The 22,683-nt window shown below is 37.1% G+C and overlaps 1 protein-coding gene across 9 annotated transcripts in view; it reads left to right on the forward strand.

The window, feature by feature from the left end:
* RhoGEF2 (Rho guanine nucleotide exchange factor 2) overlaps positions 1-22,683 on the forward strand; it is a 453,695-nt gene that overhangs the window by 61,975 nt on the left and 369,037 nt on the right. For all 9 annotated transcript variants that reach the window (XM_069821024.1, XM_069821026.1, XM_069821030.1 and 6 more), the window contains exons 2-3: positions 13,277-13,434; positions 13,517-13,566. In XM_069821024.1, the coding sequence (XP_069677125.1) occupies positions 13,277-13,434; positions 13,517-13,566 (208 nt within the window). The remainder of the gene's footprint in view (positions 1-13,276; positions 13,435-13,516; positions 13,567-22,683) is intronic.

The following is a 22,683-nucleotide window of genomic DNA, read 5'->3' on the forward strand; positions in this document are numbered from 1 at the left end:
CGGACATCCAGTGATGTAGATAGGTCGATGCTAACACGCAATCGAAAATTCTTAGAAAAAACAAACGTAGTGTCAAAAATCCCAACCTACCTATACTAGATGTCCGATAAAAGATTTTTATTATCGTTTTTGAAAACTCACCTATTTAAATTAATGTGAAGTCTGAGCTTGGTAGGTTACACAAAGTTTCTCTGTACGTGACCTGGCTTTAAGGGTTTAGACGTAAATAATCTTCAAGATACAGCAGTCTATTCCTTTGTTTAGACTTCACTATTTTCATGGTAGAAAATTCTAGTCCACACAAGTATCACGTTGAAAACGGCAGTCCTAAGTGTCTTTTTAATTTATTCGGCACCATCGACGGATTTGACAAAACATTTCCGCATATAGGATACTCGGGATTTTGTTCATATTCATCTCCACGTCACGTAAAACCATATTGCAAGTATTCATCACTAATATTTACGAAACGCAGTACATTTTTGCGAACTCTGAAGAGAATTTTCTCTCACGTTAATTGAATTTGCACTGCTATTATCTAACACACCGGTTGGGAACCTCAGGCTCATGCAAAGTGACTACAGAAACGATTCACATTTACAAAGTAAATCGTTTTAAGAAATGAGAGTCAACGTGTCTGAGCATTTTTCTTATAAACCTTCCATCTAATTATAAAACACATACTTTTGATAATAAGAGCTTGATTTTAAATATTTAATCACGTATCCTCAGTTGCCATAAATGTGTATTTTATGCATAAAAGGTTAAGCACAGTTTTTCTTTAAATATTATGCACTTAGTTATATTGTATTATCTGTAATTTATTTAAAATTCTGAATTATTAAATTGTAACCTTTTCACACACTGACATATTTTATTGGAGCCAAGTTTATACTTTATACAGGATGTTAAAAAAGTATCCAATATTTTAGAAGCTGATAGTATGCATCAAAACAAGAAAAAAAGTCTAATAAACATGGGTCCTACAACACATACTTTCTGAGATCTGAACGCTTGTTCATAGGAGGTTCTCAATGTGACGTCCATTTATGGCGATGCATTTTTCTGCCCTACAATACAGCTGGCTACTAGATAATCGTACCGTAGTTGACACCCCTGGCATGGAATACTGATACGTCGCAGGGAATACTGAAAAGAAAAGTTTGGTTGCGGATATGAGCGGAGTTCAGCATAGATGGTGTTGTGAATTTTCGTAATCAGCATGTGTGGGCTGATGAAAATTCCCATGCACTTGAAACAAGGCATCAGCACCGATTCTCAATCAACGTATGGGTAGGCGTTCTTGGCGATAGATTAAGGGTCATACGTGCTACCACAGAGATTAACTGGGGCTCGTTATCAGGATTTTCTAATTAATTTATTGCCTACTTTGCTGAAGCATGTGCTATGTCACCAAAGACTACAGATGTGGTTCATGCACGATGGCACACAGCACATTTTTTTCCGCAATGAGCGTGAACACCTGACGCTGATATTTGAGGACCGCTGTATTGTTTGGGGAGGCCCCACACCTTGGCCTGCTCGTTCCTCAAATATAAATCCTCTAGACTATTGGTTATCGAGAACAACCAGGTCAATTTCAAAGAGTGCGTGATTGCTTACGCCGAAGGGCAGAGGAATGCATTGTCATGAATGGACGTCACATTGAGCACCTCTTATAAACAAGTGTTCAAATCTCAGAAAGTATGTGTTGTAGGACTCATGTTTATTAGACAATTTTTGTCCTTGTTTTGATGCATACTAGCACCTTCTAAAATATTGGATACTTTTTTCTTAACACCCTGTATAAGTAAATTGCGGTAAGTAGCCTATTATGTCATTGCCATATGATTGCCTACTAGAGTAAGAGGGGGCGAATAGGCCCAGCGGGCGAATCGAGCCAATTTTAGAAAATATTTAATATTAGAATCATCGACACTGGTTTATAAGGTGCTAACATCTCATGGGTTACTTTAGAATCCCTTAGAAGCTGATACAAGGTGGGGCATAGGAATCAAGTGTTTTTGGAATGGCTTGTACTCGGTCATTATGAAAGAGAGAGACGTGCGGCATGTGACATTGGATTCCGTGGCTTATAGCATTTCACCTGCAGTCGGCATCATGGAACAGTGGACGCATGTTTGCATATGATTGTTTTGTTAGGATTGTCGAGTTGGTGACGGCGGTATGGCGTGAGTTTTGCTACAGATTTAATATTAATCGCAATGATTCTGTTCCCGTGCGTGACACAATCTTATGTTGCGTTAACAGTCTTTGAATAAAAGGCGCAATACCGAAGAATAAACCGCCCGGCTCCCAACGCAGAGTGCGTACTCCAGAAAATGTTGAAAGAGTCAGACAAGCGATACTGCGCAGCCCACGACGCTCTGCTCGAAGACATTCAGCTGCGCTTGGAATCAGCAATCGTACGGTAAAGGTTGACGCTCACTGGCACGAACCGACCGGAACGGAAATCTACAGCAGTCCGTCTTCCGCGGAAGCTCTGACGCTCACTGCTCGGAATATTCCGGTACCAGTCGACAGGTAGTCTGGTTTAAACATGGAGTGGGATAGTAGTTCCGAAGATTATTTTATTTTACTGAGTCTTTAGCTGATGAGGAAGAAAAAAAAGAAAAGAAAAAAGAAAATATGGGTCCATAACTAGAGCCCGGATTTTATGTAATGTGAAAATGAGGATATGTAGACTACATAAATATGAAGCTAAAAATGACGAAGTATGTAGATAAATATGTAATAAATAAAAAAAAAAAACGTTGGTAATTTAAAATCTAAGCTTTAGTAGATGTATTTTTGCACACTAATAAAAATTACAGATGCACATGTGATTGAACCTCATTGTTTGGAGGCGCAATTAATAATTAAATATTTTTCCGTATTTTCTGCGGTTATTGATCGTCTCGTCAACGGCAACCCATACGTAGGAATCATCAAGTGCATCTCTAATCGTTTCCATTGTGTCAGTGTAGCAGGAGTTCAAATATTTTTTTCCGGAGTGTTGATTCATGCGAAATATTGAAGTTGCAGTATTTGCGTAGGAATGCTTGGAACTTTGGAACTCCAAGTTTATACCACTGTATATGTTTGCAGCAACCATTGCCATGCACAAATTTTTATTAAATTCACCTGTTGAAAACGAATGTTTCAGCGCCACTTGTGTAAGAAGAACTTGTTTCTTTTCGACGGAGCACGTTTTTTATTTCTCACATGAAGTCCAATTTTTAAATGCTATTCTAATTGTGACTTCATGGACCACCCAATGCGTTTGTCACACACTTTGGACTGCACGATTTTACCATTTTAGTAAAGGAATCGTCAATTGAAAACCAGTCTTTTAACTTGGATGCGAATGGCAGTAGGCTTGCTACTTGTATTACCTGATGTCAAAATAAGTTTCTTAAAAAAAAACAGAAAAAAACTATTGTTTTCTTTCAGAGCAACTGATTGGGAGTGTTTCTGCGAAACGGTCAACCCGCAGGGTAATTTTCATTCTTTCCTTCACTACGTTAGCAGTACAATGACCCACTATTCGCATTGGTATTTGTACCTACTTTACCGTTACTTCTCAAGGGATATAACCTACAAACTATTAGCATTGCAAAGAGATGTCCATTTTTTGACAGAATACGTTATTATTTTCAATTATCAAATTATATTTATGCACTAGAGACGAAGGGATAAGCTTTATAATAGTACATTATGCAACGAGCCTATAATGAAGGTAATTAAGAAACGAGTATGGATATTTATGAAACGAGCGCAAGCGAGTTTCATAATTTTCATACGAGCTTCTTAATTACCATTATAGGCGAGTTTCGTACGACTTTTTATGCTCGACCATATTCCTAACTTGATATTATTAATTTTCTTTGTATCTGACCTTGACCAATGTCCCGTATGTTGTGAGATGTTGGCAGACGCGAAAGTATTGATTTTTTCCGAGGAACAGATGTTCACATTGACCTTGCTAGGGCATAAGAACCTACAGAGATAACATTGAAATTAAATTAGACATTGAAAAACGAGATGACAAATTGAATTTATTTGAATATTATTTACAATTAACACTAATTATTATAGTAACAGAACATAACCATCTGCGACAGTATTGGATTTCCAGCCTCCGTGACTTTTCGCTAATTCTCTTTCGATTGCATATCCGAGAATAATCGATACTTACGGTTTTATAACGGTAGAAAGCTGACCTGTCATTGGCTGAACAGTTGTAACCTGAATCGTCATTGGCTGAAAGACCTGACCTTTAATGAGTAAGTGTACTTTAATGACATGCATTAAAGGTCTGCTACCAGGTGTATAATTACTACATTTCGGCATGGTCGAGCATAAACAATTTAAAAAAATAACTTAAGCATTACGTAGAGAGAAAATTGGTGAAAAATTGTATATATTCTTTCAAAATATGCATTATCCTTCAAAATATGTAAAAATATATCATATATGCCAAAATATTTATTATGCACCAAAATATGTAAAAATATTTAAAACTTCGGAATAATGATCCCTTTAATGAGATTCGCGGACTTTTAGCTTTCCTTATAGCTACATATGTAGGAACGGAATACAATACAACGGAACATACAATCCGGGCTCTAGTCATAACATTATAAAAAAGCGTTTGATTAATTTAACCATCTTTTCCCACATTTGTGTAAAGACCGAGTAATGTTTTTTTTTTTTTTTTTTTTTTTTTTGTATGAACGAAGAGAAATGTTTAAAACTTCATCTGTTATTAGCACCTGAAATAATGAAAGGAAACATCACAGTTCGAAGGCCAATGAGCACAGAAGCGAGATTAGCACTGTTAAAATTAACTTTCCATCACCCATTTTAAGAATAATCTGTCTGGACAACGCACCAGCACATGTTGAGTGGGAAAGAACTGAGAACAGCCAACACACTTTTCTCCGAAGACCAGCGAAGACATACGAATGCTGACGATCGTCATCCGCCGTCTCGGAAATTCCGCTAGGGTCGTGTCGCGAGAACCCTGTCCGTCAGGACCGGCAGCCGGTTGCTTCCGTTCGGACAAGTGAGCTTTTGCTGTTTAAGGGTACGGCCACACGAGCTACATTTGTAGCAAGTTTTCTGCGACAAATGTAGCTGGAATTATAGGCAGCATTGAGTTAAATGGAAGCGGCCACACGGAGCAGTAAATGTAGCAAGTTTGGCGCATCCCAAGGTCGTGTCGCAACTCGAATGGGCCCGGGTCCATTTTTTCTGCGACATTTACTGCTGTTGGGTGGCCACACGTAGAGACATGGGTGGCTACACGTGCAGCTACATTTGTAGCAACTTTCTGCGACAAATGTAGCTGGAATTATAGACCGCATTGAGTTAAATGGAAGCGGCCACACGGAGCAGTAAGTGTAGCAAGTTTGGCGCCGTCTGACATGTTAGGTCTATTCGTGACCAATAATTTTCCAGCCTAAACTAATTAACATTGTTGTTAGTTACTGGGAATTTCTTATTATGAAATCTATATTTTTTAAACTTTAAATTTATATTAATATTTATTTCCGCTTTACTAATTCCCAGAGGAGACTCAGTGAGTCAAAGAATATACATGTCAAAAGACTTTTATCTACTAACTGACAGTAAATAAAGAATAAATATCATGCAAAAGAAAACAAAAAAATTGTAATAAAAGTACAAACAACCGTGTAAAATGAATGTTTATGCTTAAATTTTTTAGGAATGAGATAGAAAGCGAAAATCAAATGTCATGTAAAGGACACACAGATTAAGACTTTAAAGAGAGTGAAATAACAAATCAAAGTTATTCATTTTACAGTAGAGAATTACAATAATTTAGCGCAATGTAAATTTACAAATGCGTATGGATACACGCGTAAGCTAATTTTAAATACTATTTTCTTAATGTTACTCCTTTTTTTTTGTTACTTCACCAGAAGGAAAAGTATATATCGCCACTAAGTTCCTTTCTAGTAATTGAATTTGCAGCCAGGCATACAACACCTTGGCATTTTATTCACGCCTAATGTATTTAAAAATAAAACAAGTGACACTGATGAGTGCAGTGAAATTTGTCTCTCGAATTATCTATAAGATATCGCAATTTGTACCACCCCGCTTATCTTTTAGCGTTAAATTTTCTTTTGTTGGTAAAAAAACTTTATGAGACATGAAACTGTAACATACCCTAAGATTCACCTTTCAGTTTCCCCCTGCCCCGAAATTTAGTAATCTGAAAAACGTGATCTATCATGTTTAAGAGGACGTAAACTCTATTTTCTATAGGATAAGATTTAGGCCTACAATGGGAGAAAGGCATTCTCAAATTTGAAGGAAAACCCGTTTTTTTATGGTTGAAATTCTCAGTATGTATATGTAATCATAACAACAGAATTAACTTGTGTTTATGAGGGAGTGAAGTAGAGAGGGAGATTGACTTTTAGATGGGAAATTATTATCATGACAGATTTATAACAATACGATGCCAATATATGTAACATATTTTGTTACTAACAATACGGTGCCAATAAATATTGCTTCGCTTATGTATAGTCCAGCTGAGTTGCCCTATTTTTTAACTCTCTTCAAAATATCTTTCTTTAAAAAGTACATACATTTTTCTCTTTCAATTTCTACCTAAAGAATTCTTCAATAATAAAATGTATACAAAGGCGTTCTAGCAAACCCTTCACAGCAATTTGTTTGGTAAAAAAAAAACGTACAATTCTTTTGCAGGACTGATCTCACAAATCAGTATTGTTTATACAGACATTTCCACTTTGAGTTGTATTTTGGAATATAAGGGTCAAGTTTAAATTGCCGCAACGTCCAATAAGCATTCTGCAAAACCAAGAAAAAGAGAACTTTTACGATAGCTGTGTTTACTTATACTCTTTTCAAAATACCGTTCTTCGAGAGTACACATTTTTTTCTTTCATTTTCGACCAAAGGTTGCCTTCAATAATAAAATCTATACAATAGCGTTCCAGTAAACCCTTCACAGCGACTTCATTTGGTAAAAAAGAAAAAACATAATTCTTTTACAAGACAGATCTCTCAAATATGTTACAAACAGATTGCCTCTTTGAGTTGTGTTTTGGGTCATGTTTAAAACTCCTTTTTACTTGGAGATGCTTCAGAAATTCATGTATTGGAAAGGGAAGAGCATGTCTAATCTGTAACTTCTGGTGAAGTAACAAAAAAAAAACAGAAATAAGATTAAGAAAATTGTATTTAAAATTAGCTTACGCGTGTATCCATACGCATTTGTAAATTTACACTGCGCTAAATTATTGTATTTCTCTACTGTAAAATGAATAACTTTGATTTGTTATTTCACTCTTTTTAAAGTCTTAATCTGTGTGTCCTTTACATGACATTTGATTTTCGCTTTCTATCTCATTCCTAAAAAATTAAAGCATAACCATTCATTTTACACGGTTGTTTGTACTTTTATTACAATTTTTTTGTTTTCTCCTGCATGATATTTATTCTTTATGTATTGTCAGTTAGTAGGTAAAAGTCTTTTGACATGTATATTCTTTGACTCGCTGAGTCTCCTCTGGGAATTAGTAAAGCGGAAATAAATATTAATATAAATTTAAAGTTTAAAAATATGGATTTTATAATAAGAAATTTCCAGTAACTAACAACAATGTTAATTCGTTTAAGGTGGGAAATTATTGGTCACGAATAGACCTAACATGTCAGACGGCGCCAAACTTGCTACACTTACTGCTCCGTGTGGCCGCTTCCATTTAACTCAATGCGGTCTATAATTCCAGCTACATTTGTCGCAGAAAGTTGCTACAAATGTCGCTACGTGTGGCATGTCATGTGGCCACACGTAGCGACATTTAACGCAGAAACTAGCAGTAATTGTAGCGCCCGTGTGGCCACCCATTTTGCGACAATTACGGCAGCTTCATTTGTAGCAGAAAACCTGCGACAAATGTAGCTCGTGTGGCCGTACCCTAAAATACATGGATACGTCTCTCGCAGAATATTTCCGGTTCGCTCCGTTCCGGTCGGTTCGTGCCAGTGAGCGTCAACCTTAAGACGGATTTTGCATGACGATTTACATTTACACCCATACAAGATGGGTGGTTGTGCAGAAATTCAATGTAAGGGATTACCTCCAACGATTGAATTTCGCACAGGAAATGCTTGTACTCCACGAGCAATATGAAAACATGATGGTTGCAATGAGTGATGAAGCCAATTTCCACCTTAATGGAGTCGTTAACAGACAAACTTTTCGGTATTGGGCTGCTAAAAATCCGCGACACTTAACGAAAAACCTCTGCATAGCCCAAAGTAACAGTTTGATGCGCGGTGGGACTGTTTGGCGTCATCGGTCCCTACTTTTTTTTTTTTTTTTCAAGAAAATGGGGTTACAGTTACTATAAACTCTGTGCGTTACATTGAGGTAATAAAAATCTTTTTCATCCCAGAGTTAAGAAGAGGTACTGTTCGTCAACGTTTGTAGTTTCAGGAAGATGTAGCCACAGCGCATACCGCCAGAGCATCAATGACAGTTATGTTTTCCAATCGTTTCATTTCGAAATTTGGTGATGTTTCATGCCCCCTCGGTCCCCTGACCTGTTCACATGTAATTTTTTTTCTATGAGAGTTCGTAAAGGCATGTGTTTATGAGAATATGCCCCGAATATTAGGTGAATTAAAGGATGCAATACGTCAACACATCATCCAAATCAACAGAGATATCCTGGAAAGAGTAGAGGTCAATTTTCGTCAACGCCTTCAACAATGCGTCAACGCAGACGGACATCACGTGCCAGATGTAATTTTCCGCTCATAATTGAAATGTTCTTACAAATGTTGTTCTACCAATAAATTGTGTTGAAAACAAAAACTATTTTATGATTATTTTAAAAACACTTGGTGCCCCTCCCTGTAGAACTGGAATCGCGCGGAAGTAGTCTTTCTTTCTTTCTTTCTTTCTTTCTTTCTTTCTTTCTTTCTTTCTTTGTGAAAATCATCATTGTTTGCAGGAAGAAGGAGTTAGATGATATAAATACAGCTGCTTTAAAATACTCCATAATATTCTTATTATTTTATAGTGTGAATACTGTTTAGAATCTTGTTTTGTGTGAGATAATAAGTAAAACTGATACAGAGATTCTTGTTTGGGCGGTGAGTGGATGTCTGCCTCATGAGTCAGTGCTGCCAACTGTTGAAATAGTCACCAAACCATTTCGGGTGAATCGGCCCACTCTGAGAAAATAAAATAATTAAGTATAAATTACTAATGAATCTCTAAAAGTGTACAGTTCTGTGACAGATGTATATGATTAATGGCTCGCCTTTTTCGAACATTGTTCATTGTTTGATAAATTAGAAATACACGACGTTTCGAGAGTTGGGTCTACTGTCATATTCATGTGTTTTTCATGATACGGATAGTTTTTGTTATTTTTATTTTGAGGTGGTTAAACATTAGTCTAGTCCGCTAACAATTCGGTGGTATATGGTTAACGTACTGGATTAGTGTTAAAGAGTGTCAGGCTTAATCCCTGCCTCCACTAACCTATTGGAAATAAAAAAAAATAAAAGTGTCAATATCACGAAAAGAGATAAGATTGAGAACGGATCTGAATCTCGAAACGTCGTATATTTCTAATATAGATCAGGCAATGGACATTGTCCAAAATCTAATTTATTTCGGGGTTTTATAATATTATCTTAAATTTTGTAGAATATAAAATCTATTATTTTTACGCATTAATTGTTTTGTTTCTTCTACATGTCATACTAGTGTTTGTAATAATGTTAATTATTTTAAAATTATTGAAACAAGTTATAAAAATATTAAATATGTCTGATAGGTATAAATAGAGCGTGTTTTATCATAATTCCACATTCCTCGAAGTGGTCCCTTTCACCCATCTATGTGGACCTATTCACCTTCACGACGTCGGTTGAATAGGACCATGCAGTATGTCGACTTGGTTCAAAACAGCTTTTAATATTTGAAAGCAACGAATTTAAGTTTAATATGGGAGATAGAGGAAGAAACAGGCTACCTGACTAGAGTATAGTTGAAACTGAGTAACCTATAGTAGGGAGCAAAGATATTGGCGGGTCGTACTTAGGACATTTTTGCACGTACCACCCCCTCTCTTCTGACCTGTCCATTGGGATGACTTGACTGGCAGGGTGTCGATGCGTTCGGGTGTAGTTGCTTGCAAGCCAATCGTTGGGTATTGAGAGAGTAGTCATCGTAGCTGTTGTCTGTACATATTCAAACAGTAATTTTCAATACTAACAGTGGAATTGCTTCTGTGCCTAGTTGAGCGACATGTCTAGAAAGGGAGCGGATATGCGGAGCCAAGTGAAAGGAATTATTTATAGTGTTTACGAATACTTAAAAAAAACTTTAATTAATACAACAAATTAAAATTTTCGTAACATGATTGAAATTCTGGTTATTAAGAGAATGAGGAAAACAGGAATTAGGTCACTATAAGTTTAAGTGAAATATTTTAAGATCTGATAGTATAGGCCTATTGGCAATATGCTCATTGCAGTGAAGTAAATCGTTAAAAACCATTGTGTTATTATTATTATTATTATTATTATTATTATTATTATTATTATTATATTATTATTATTATTAAATTTGTACTGATGGATTTCATTTAATATAGTATTACTAGCCATTGTTAAGTCAATTATATTATATAAAATAAAACCTGGGTACCGACACAATACTATTTACAAATTATTTACATCATCAATACCAGTGATTTTACTCACGGGACTGGCTTCATCTTTTCTTGCAACCCTTGTTTTGTTCAAAAGATCTCTGGTCACTGCTGTCAGTTGGTCACCTGCTGTGATTCTTCCTGACGAAAGGTCCCTGTTGACTTTCTTTGTCGCATTCCCAGGACCGCTGCCATCATTTTTGGCCTCATTTCTGAACAGCTGGAGCCATTCATCACTACTACTCTTTGTGAAGCGGATGACAATAGGACGCGTCTTCCCTGGCCTGGATGGTATGCGATGTGCTACGCTTACATCATGTTGCACCAATTCACTACCGCCTATGACTTCCGATATTTAGTCAATGACTTCATAAGTTGATTGTTCATCGATCTCCGGAACTCCAAATAGCATTATATTGTATCTGCGTATGTACTGCTGCAGATCACGCACTTTCCGTTTGAGATGGTCATTTTCTTGCACTAGCCTCTTCATCTCCTCCTGCGTGGAGTTGAGTTCATGTCTTGTGTGCGCCAATTCCTCTCTAAGACTGTCGAACTTGGAAGATATGAATTCAACTAATTTTCTTAGTTCATTCACCTCAAAATACGAATGCTATTCGATATCAGTATAGTAGTTATAAAATCATGTCGCATATTGTATACCAGTAGTTTGTATGATAACAAATGAAGTGTTCACATGTGCTGTTGTTTAATGAAATAATTATAATGCTGCGCATAGAAATTACACTAAATACTGACACACAGACAGTGTTTATATATAAACACTATTTCGATGTTACAGACTTTAGGTTACGTAGCGAGGAGTGAAAGATGTTTCGGAAGCGACCCTTCGAAGAACGTTTACAGCTAAAGTAGGGGTGGAACGTGGGTTGGGTTAGTATGAAGGGGTATACCTCCATCCGCCAATATTCCTGCTCCCTACTTTAACTGGTTTACGTTGCAGATACTTTTCCATTTAGTGGTCCTATTCACCCCTTCTTACCCTATAGCGGCCATTTTGTTTCATTGAAAAGGCCTTCTACCTAGGTAGTGTTGACTCAACTCCCAAGACACGAAAGGAACTGTTTTCCATTGACCAGGGTAATTTGGAGTATGAAGAGTAGAGTTGGAACGACAGTTTGTCAATGGTTGATTTGCAGGGAACGCATATCTTGAGCGGCGACTGGGATGGATTCGAGGGGAGTGAGTGAGAAGATACGTTGTTTAATACGTGGAATCGAAATTGGGTATGTAAGTTACTATAATATTAGGAGTGATTTTAATTTTGCGCAGGTAAAAGTTTGTGAGCGAGGTAAGTTATCACGTTCCGCTCGTGAAAATACTCTCAAAGAACGTAGTAAATAAGAATGGAATTACACAGAAAAACTTCCGTCCTCTCAGTTTGTTTTTGTTCACGCGACTTACAGAATTTCGAGATAAATTGCAATGACTCTAATATTATTAAATTTGCAATGGCTCTAATACTATGAAATTTGCAGTTAGAGTTTGTAAAGGACTGTCTTTTTAATGCTACAGAAGATGTCCGTCTGGCACAGCGACAGCGACTGGTGTATAGCCAGATAGTTTGAGAACGTAAACAGCGGTAGCCTGTTCACTCCCCATACGGGCCACCCCACATGGGGAGGTGAAGAGCATGTGACCTTACATGATTATTTACTTTCTTCAACTATCCATTGCGCTGACGTTACGCCTACGTTGAACTACAGTAGAAGGGGGGAAACCCAAACCATATAACTAATAATTTTTTTCATAGTTATACTTTGAGAGTTGAAATCGACATGCCTGCCGAAAGAATTTGGAGAATGAAATCAGTTTAAGAACTTTATACTAAAAATAAAAAAAGAAAGAAAAACCTTAGGCGATATGTCAAGACTCTCTGGTATCACAAGTGTTGAAAATGTGTATTGTTAAATTTTAAATTGAAACATTTAGTGACGCTTTCAGGCGCAGGTCATTGAGCGTCGAAATTCAATGTGGACGAAACTTTGAGTTCTCTATCAGGACTGGATTCTTTTATGTGCTATAAATCTACGATACGGGACCAGACGTTACATCTCTCCCGGAGGAAGCGATAGGAAGGCATGCAAAATTTTGTATTGCCTTTTAAAACTCCTGGTCGGATTTGAACCCGCGGATGTAGTATTCAACGGTAATCGCTAGACTGCCCAAGATAACTTACGGTTTCAAATATAGCTTAAAAGGAATTTTTTATGGAGTTCAATAATGGAATTGGTGAGATGCAGATAAAATTAATTAACTGATCATCTCAAAATGTTATAATTTATGTAATAGAAGAATTTAAATGAGTATGTTTAAAATTAGTATGTTTCTTTTTTTCAGCGTCACAGTCCTCTATCAATTATTTTTACGAGTAAATGAAAATAAATTTGGGTTTGCAAGCATTTTGTGTGGCTTTGTACTCTGTTTTCGGACTGTCGATGTACAGTGAAATTCTCCACCGGATCAGCAAGTCTGTCCGAACTACGTCTTGACCGTTGCGTGTGGTTGTGTTGCAGGCCGCCTGGCACGGGGCTCGCCAACGGGCCCTCGTTCCGCCGGGAGGGCGTGCCGCACCACATCCCCGTGGTCACCGTGATCGTGCACAAGGACGAGAACGGCTACGGCATGAAGGTGTCGGGCGACAACCCGGTGTACGTGCAGTCCGTCAAGGAAGGTGAGTGTCCGCTTCCCGTACGTATAGCTTGATTCAACGTGAGTTGTGTTGTTGCTGATCACGCTGTTTTCTGCACTCACAGGTGGCGCGGCGGAGCGGGCCGGCCTGCACAGCGGCGACAAGATCATTAAGGTACACACGTCACTTCTTTGTAATTTTTTGGGATTATTTTTCAACTTTGATCAAACTTTCAAAAACGTGTTTCTCGTACAGTCCCTCAATTGACACATAAAAAATATACAGTACCTAATATAAATATACGGCTGGGTAGTTTTGTTTGTATAGCTTCAGACTGAAAGGTCCAAGATTTAGTACGGATTGTGGCGGGATTTTTTGCGTTGCCAAGACTTCTAGAACGGTCCTAATGCCCACTCTGCCTCCTCTCAAATTGAGTACCGGGTCTTTCCCAGGGTTAAAAAGGGGTTGGAGTGTGTTCCCGATCTACTATTTGATTTTAGTGCCGAGGTCATCAAAACATGGACCTCTGCCTCCATGCCTCCATACTCTTCATGACGCGTAAAGGGTATATTCTTGTACTGCGAGAATGTGAATGTGCAGTAACACCAGCAGATACAGCAATGGAGGTACACTCTTAGACAAAAAAAAAAATGACCGGGCTCCAGATTCTATGTCCGATTCGGAAGACTTCGGGTGCATTCGTCAGAGCATGATACACACGCGGACGAATTTCTTCTGTCGTAAATGTTTCCAACACTCCACGGTCGCCACTATATGATGATTATATAACATGCTTCTTAAAGAGAAGAGTCATCATCTCTCTCGCATAGCGCAGTCGGTAGCATTGTGGTCTTGTATTGGAAAGGTTTCGAGTTCGAATATCAGTTTGTACTTTTTTTTTATTCGCATTTTTTACTTCTTGTATACTGATAATAACCAGTATTGTGAAATATTTAATAGAAAGTTAAATATTTATAAAGGGCAAGTTAGATACATAATAGCAATCCTTTCCCTTGTGTCTTGTATTTAAAGAGACTAAACGAAATCTTCTCGGATAGAAATAAACAAAAATAAACCTTAAGTAAAAGAAATCCTTCTGGGATAGGAATAAACAAACATAATCTTTTTCTTTGTATTAAACAAAATAAAGAAATATATCTCGGAGACCAATTACAAAAATCAAAATAGACAGAAAATTCAATACCGGGTATGTAATCCCTCCGCATTTATAACTGCCTGCATCCTACGGGGTATGGATGCGATCAGGCGTCTCAGGTACTGTCGACGTGAAGATTCAAGAGGGCGGATCGTCTAGATGGCCGAGGCAGATTTTGTCATATGTCCCAAGAGGTCGAAGAAATTTAGCAAGACCTAGGAAACGCTGGCAAGAGACCGGAACAGATCCACTGGGGTCTAATACTTGAAGGCTGCTGCTGCTGCTGATGATGATGATGATGATGATGATGATGATGATGAATAGTATTATTGTTATTATTCTCGTTGTTGCAGTATTATTATTAGACTCAATATTATTATTACTGCTACTGCTACTGCTACTGCTTCTGCTACTGCTACTGCTTTTAGAAACTGAACAATACTCCTTATGGAGAAGGGAGAAGATCCAAGAACTGAGCATCTGTTTTAATTCAAGGGTAATTAGGAAGAAGTCTCCGATATTACTGAAATTTTTTGTTTAATTTTTCAGCTAATCCAAACTCCTGTGCACGTTATTAAATGTATCATTCGTTTCCAGCTAGAGGAAAAAAAATAAAACGAAATAAATAAATAAATATATATATATATATATATATATATATATATATATACACACAGTTATACGAAGGCGGATACGAACCCGGGTTTTCTGCGTGTGAAGTCAGAGTTTTACCATGGAGCTATGACACATACACAGTCCAAACCGTTGTTTGCCGTTATAAGAGTATGTTCTTGGATCTCGCTGGTTTCGTCCTTGCTGCTCTGATTTTAGTCTTGTGTATCAGGCGCACAGCCGAATGGAACTTGACAAATTTACGCTTCAAGAGTCCGGTCATTTTTTTTTTTTTGTCTAAGAGTGTACAATCATACAATCAGCTGAATTTTTCCTTCTCAAAAGGGAAAATTTCTCTGCACAGTGAACGCTAGGATTCATAACAAAATTGAACAATTAACGAGAAAAGTATGCGCAGTCACCAGGTTTACAAATTTAAAACTTTTTCTTAAAATTATTTCTAGGAAGACATAGACTATGATCACAGTCTAATATCATACAGTCACGAAGCTTGAGGTGATTTTTTGCATTTCTCGCGATATAGCGCTCCAAGCGGTTAGCAACTGAGAGTACTAGGAACAATGGACTGTGTAGGTACTGTTTGGCATTGTCTGTGATGAGGCGATAGTAGCGATCCTAATGGCTAGCAACTAAAGTTCAACCACAGTCTAGTATATATAGTCACAAAGCTTGAATTTATGAGGGTACTAGAAACAATAGACTATGCAGGTACTATTTCGCATTATCTGTAATGAGACGACAATAGCGATCCTAGTGGTTAGCAACTATCTATGGTTGTATATTTACTACGTATTGATCTTCGTGACTATATAGTAGACTATGGTTCAACTGTCATTGGATGCATATTCCCTTCGTATTGAGCTTCGTGACTGTATGTACTAGACTGTGCTATGATGTTAGATTGATAATGTATTCAAAAACATACCTTATAATAAAGATCCATGGAATGTACAGTATGTTCACCAAAAGCCGCTGATTTGTAGACGAGTCATTGTGAATCTTAATGTTCTCTTAACAAAACTTCGAAATTTGTTAAAGCATTCCTTCCTAATGAATTCTGAAGACATTTCTCTTTTCTCTCTTTCGTTATTTTTCTTGTTTCTTCTTTTTATCTCTTTTTCAGAACAAACATTTGAAATAAATAATTCGTTCGTATTAACTTGCTAAAACAGATTTTGTTTTAGTTATTCCATAGAAAGAAAGTTAAAAATAATGATCACAATTTTTTATGCTCAGTCCGTTACATGTTTCAACTTGATTTTACATATCTCTTCTTTTGATAGTACAGATACGGAATTAAAAAATCGACCGAGTTTTGGTAGCCGTCCTATATGTAGGCAACAAACATCGCAAGACTGTCCACAAGTAGCATACATTTAGACACTCTTGCTTATTTCACATGCGCAATGCGTTCTATCTGGAACTTGGTGGCCCAAATTTTGTCGAGTTTGTACAAACAATTCCCTAAAAATTAAGGTTTACGTCTATTGTATTTAATATCGCTTGCTCACTAGAAATGTGACTACTCTAGTTCAAATAAAAATTGTTTTATGAAACGAAATTATCCTAATGCTGTTTCCATTGAATATGAATGCCTGATAAATTAGTAAGTGGCCCGCGGTAAATGAAAATTGAAATGACGTTCAAATAGTCATTTCGCATCTGAGGCATTTCATGCCAAGTGAAACTCTGATTTAATCGCAACCCTTCAGATGCTATGGAAATATGTTTTGTAGATTCTATGAGAAAACTCATTACACCTGTACTTTTTATTTACGAAATTGCGGCTATATTTTCGGAGTTACATACGTTTGTAGTTCCGCGTGAAAAACCTAGATTGGAGCGCACCATAAAATTTAAATGACCGTAACTGTAGTTCTATCCATTGCAGAAAAACAAATGCTAGCTTATTTTGAAGGAAATTATATAGTCTTTCTGCCTTTACCACATTTTCGTAGCGATATATGTCTTTATCCCGGGGGTTAAAAGGCGGTCAGAGCGTGGTGCCGACCACACCACCTCATTCTAGTGCCGAGGTCATGGAAAGCATGGGGCTCTACCTCCATGCCCCCCAAGTGCCTTCATGGCATGTTACGGGGATACCTTTTTTTATATGTCTTTATAATATTGCCTTTTTTTTTTCAGGGAAAAATTTAAGCGCAATTTTCGTTAGATTAAAAAAATACCATAAATACCTCATAACTAACTCCGTTTATGGGAAAAATTTGAAGATGGAGAAGCAGTGGAATATATATGAATTAACTATTATTACATTTAGTATTTACCGAAATATGGTTGGAATTGAGGAAGGTTGCATCTTTAATATGGGGTTAATATGACAAGTTATCACGTAACAAAGGTCACTAATAATTGTTTATAATATACTAGGATTACATCATAGTTCATAGGTACCAATACTTTTACACACAAGTAATGTTCAACAGTTTTTGAATATCTGAATTTGAGTACTCCTTCGTTGATATAATTTGGTTTGAGACCGGTAAGAATGCGTGGTACGATTTTGTGCCTGTGTTGTTTTTGCACTAGATATTTTTGAAAATCATACGCGACAAGAATCACATATTTTCAGATGTGGGGTAAGTTGAATAGGCCTATCTGTTCAACTTTTCAAGTATAATTGGAAGCACTCGTCTTAAATTTTTCGCACGTTTCTCTCCATGCTTTTCTAAATTAACAGGATTAAACAGACATCGAACTGAGATTGCTTAGCACTCATTGTTCAATTTTAAAGTTAGAATAGAATGGTCTCATACAAACTATCGCTATTCACGCACAAATCTCGCACTAAACCATACAACCTTTTTGGACTCCAAAATACAGTTCTTCATTTCATTCCGCATGTAATCAAATATGCTTGTGTATGAATCTCATCATATTGGCTGCAGGACAGAAACCTCTTTAAGGAACGTAGAACACTAAGTTATTTAATCCCCAGTCTGAAAGTACAACCTGTTACATATTTTCGAAAACTTAATAGAAAACGTGCTGTTTTTCTAAACACAAAAGAAATTACGATATATGAAACAGATGAAAATCTAATTACTAAGTCTATGAAGAAAGAATGTAATTTGTAGGCGGGGCGAGGACGGGCCGTTGTTAGATATGAAGCATAATAAGGTGACATACAGCTGCGTCACCATTCACAAATAATAATAATCAGTGCTCGAAATGGACCCGACCGACCCGACCAGAACGGCGTTCCGGTTCGTGAATTTCAGGACCCTTTCCGTTCCGTCTACAGTATAATACTGTGTTCCGTCTCGTAAGAAATACCTAGTTATCTGTTTTGGATCGTTTAATTTTGTATTAATTATGCTATTTCGATACATTTTTCAGTGAATTGTGAATTAAATTATTAAAACGAATTAAATTGTTAGAAATACTGACAGTGACACTGTCGACATTGCATTATTGTATTAAAACATTTGTATAAGCTAATTTATAATACTCTTGCTCAGCCCCGACGACTGTCTATTGCACCGTCAACCAACTCGCAAGCACGCCGTGCTACTTCTGTGCGCACAGTGCTCACGGTGCAGGATCTGTGTCGGCGCGGAACGTAGCGCAGTGGCGGCCTGCTTGTCTCTGTAATCTGTAGTTGAGTTTATCATTACACTATAGATGATCGGATAGTAAAGAAGAATATATTATGCGGTTTGATGAACAGTGTTCATTATTCGGCTTGTGCCAACACTAAATTAAGCCTATAGCCTAAACAACTAAATACAAATAGCCTACATTATAGAAATACAAATAATACATTGAACCAGTATAACTAAATACAATTTAATTGTAGCATATACTTGCAACATTTTTTTAAGTGTAGTTATATAAGAACGAAAAATACATTGTCAGTGAAAGTTAGCAATTTACAAATGAAACTTCTACATACTGTATTTTATACACTGGGCATGTTGAAAAATATAAACAAAACATATTGACAAATACAACGATAATACTGGAAAGATGGTTTCAAATTAAAGTGATATAAATTGCAATGGATACATATCTCATTTAGAGCCACCGGCGTGGCTCAGTCGGTTAAGGCGCTTGCCTGCCGGTCTGAAGTTGCGCTCGGGCGCGGGTTCGATCCCCGCTTGGGCTGATTACTGGTTGGGTTTTTTCCGAGGTTTTCCCCAACCGTAAGGTAAATGCCAGGTAATCTATGGAGAATCCTCAGCCTCAACTCGCCAAATATCATCTCGCTATCACCAATCTCATCGACGCTAAATAACCTCATAGTTGATACAGCATCGTTAAATAACCAACAAAAAATATCTCAAGAGTCTGACACTTTCAGGTTTACTCGGTACACGCTCTTGCTTTTTGACATTTTTTGGTTTATACGATATGAACTATATTTGGACATAATGAAACACAACTCTGAACCCTTAATGCACACTTTAAGTTATGATCACTGAGGTTGGCTCTTTCATACCCTTTGTTACATTTCATAGCTGAGAATAAATCTTCACACACATAGGCCGAAGCAAACATTGAAATTAAAGATGCCTCACGCCTAAGGAAACGTGGAAATCTTGGCTTACGAAATCGGCTGTAAAAGTCTAGCAAAATACGTCTGTTCCTGTAACTATCAGCCAACTCAATGTCACATTTCAAGTTGATTAGTTCCAGTTGGGCATCTTTGGGAGTATCATCAATATTTATGCTATATGGTGTAGCAAATAGATCGAAATCCATTTTTAGGTGACTCAAATTTAAAATCTATCTCCAAAGTCATTCATTAGAAAACAACTGGATATTTTCAACATAACAGCCCATCTCTAAGAAATCAGAGTCTCGGACCACACGTGCCACCTGAGAAAATGACCGGGATCGCCATTGGGCAGTTGACATTCCCATGACAGCATATTTTTTAAAGCTTGAATACTATAGAACATATCTGTGATCAATTTGTATTTTCCAGCTCAGCAACAAGTTCTCCACTCATTTCCAGAAACAAATTTATCTCCTCCAATAATTCGAAAAATCTACCCAGAACTTTGCTACATTCCATGAAGTATGTTGCTTCCCATTCAGGATTAAACTTGTTTATTGGCGTCAAAGGCCTTCACTTTAACGGGTTACTTTCCATGACAAACAGGCGTCGATCTACGAGACGCCACTTCTACCGAGAAGATACTGTACGCGTCCACTGCTCCGCTCGCACTGAGCCCGCACCGTGCTCAATACCTGCACATAGCATCGCGTGCAGCCAGTTGGTTGTCAGTGGTCTATTGACTACAACTCTGGACTTATAATCCTGTGGACCCGGGTTCGTTCCCGGCGTATCCCAGATAACACAGGGATTTACTCCGGGAGTTCCGGCTCCTCTGTGGCTTCCCAAGGCCCTGCTAGGCAAAGTCTAATTACTAATTGTTTAAACTGCGACCTGAGTATCCATTTCAAAGACTTAACGAAACAAAGTTTCGAGTCATAAATAATTTTCTTTCGCCAGTAATAATATACACGTCGAAGTAAATAATTGTGCGTTTTATTCAATATATGAATGGAGTAACTACCATTCGTGGTTTCCGTCTGCATGAAAGGAGGGACATTCCGAAGACATGTCTGAAGTTTTTATATTAATTGATGTGTTTATAAGCTATATTCCATGGTAATACTCGGCGTCATTAATTCCGTCGTCATCAACAGCACCTGTCCACGAAAATAATAAAGCGTTACGGTTTATGAAAATGTCCGTTTCGGACCCCGAACATAATCCAACACACGAGACAGTAATACATGAGCGTAATTAGTTTTTACATTTATGCAAGTGATATATTTCCATTAAATTTCTTGTTTCACTAACCTCTATTTAAAAGGCATTTTCGAAGATGCCTCTCTCAGCTACAATACAATGCATTGCATGTTTATGAACTGAGCTCGTAGCCTGCCGTAACTGAAGTTTGTTCTCCCTGCTTTCGTGCGCAGCGTTCAATATGCGAGTTAGCAAGGCTTTCCGTGTTGCAACTCTCACACTGTACACCAGTTCTTTCATCCATACCCATATACATAGGTGTCAAATCAGGTGACCTGGCAGGCCAGGTATATGGACTCTATCGTCCAGTCCATTGGTCAAGATAACGATGATGAAGGAATGCTTGAACCGTTCGCGAAAAATGGAAGTACATAAGGAGACGTTTATTTGGAGGTACAGCTTTCCTACATAGCAATATTTGAGGACGAATTTTACTTTACAAATAGAAATGCAACAAATTCTCTTCATTTACTATTATCCAATTTTTACGTCCATTTTTTAGGCAAGTATTCTATTAGTGAGCACCGAAAGTGTATTATTTTAATAATTTATTGATCGATCTGCGGGTTTAGCGTATACAGACCATTTCTAAATTAATATAAATACAATGTGCGACATTGAATTGAGGGCAGCCTAGATTGGACTCCTTGGAGAACAAAAAAATGTTATATACATAATATCTGATAATAAATTTTGATGATAATGTTAGGTCCATGGGAAGCCGGCTCTGATTCTGGTGGGAAATTTAGACTTAATTCCGAGAGAGTAGTGAATGGCACCCGGAACATTTTCTACATTGTTATAGATGTTTGATTGTTCAGTACCAATTTCTCTGTGTAGTTGGCTGTCACGAACAAATCAAGGAGAATTGAGTGAGACTCGTAGGATTTTATTTTGAAACTAGCCATACCCGCGCGCTTCGCTGCCCTTCTTAGAAATAAATATTGACTTAAATCTAAATACAGTTTTGTAATTACTTAGTGAATAATACCTTTTTGTATTTTATAAGTCGTTTGCTCCTGAATCATTTTGGAAGTTGTATTTAAAACTGTGACTTTAACTGTTACTATCATGCAATACTTTCTGGAGTTGTTCAGTTAATTCTACTGTTAAGATTAATAATACTGTATATTAGACCTAATAGATCAGTGGTTCCCAACTTTTTTGATCGCGGATCCCTTTCGACTCGAAAAAAGATTCACGGATCCTCAAATTAAATCAAATTAAATTTAATTAATCACTAGATTAATATAGATATAAATTTCATATGGCTGCATATTTATATTCTGTACGTATCTAACATCGAGAATATGCCTACAAATTACCATGCATAGCCATGAGTTCATGAACATGCAGATGCAGTAGTATTTATAAACTTCGTGTACTTTTTCAGTAATTACATGTATGATTATAAAAAAAATACCTTTAAATTGCTAATGTGAAGGATAGTGTTGTTTCCTCGTCTCACAACTCACACGATACGACGCCTCTGTAACATTTTTATAGTCGGTTTTCGTACTTTTCTCCAATATATTCTGACACTGTTTTAACCCTTCAAGTTTACGTTGAAAAAATGTATGCTCTTGTTCTTACATTCGGGATGGTTTGTTTTCAAATGTTTACGCAGTTTTGCGGGCAATGAAGAACTGTTACTTAACACATTGTTACATTGCACACAAAGGGTGTCCGAGCAATTTTATTGCATATATACGTATATCCA

This window comes from Periplaneta americana, chromosome 3 (genome assembly GCF_040183065.1).
Source record: "Periplaneta americana isolate PAMFEO1 chromosome 3, P.americana_PAMFEO1_priV1, whole genome shotgun sequence".
NCBI lineage: Eukaryota > Metazoa > Arthropoda > Insecta > Blattodea > Blattidae > Periplaneta > Periplaneta americana.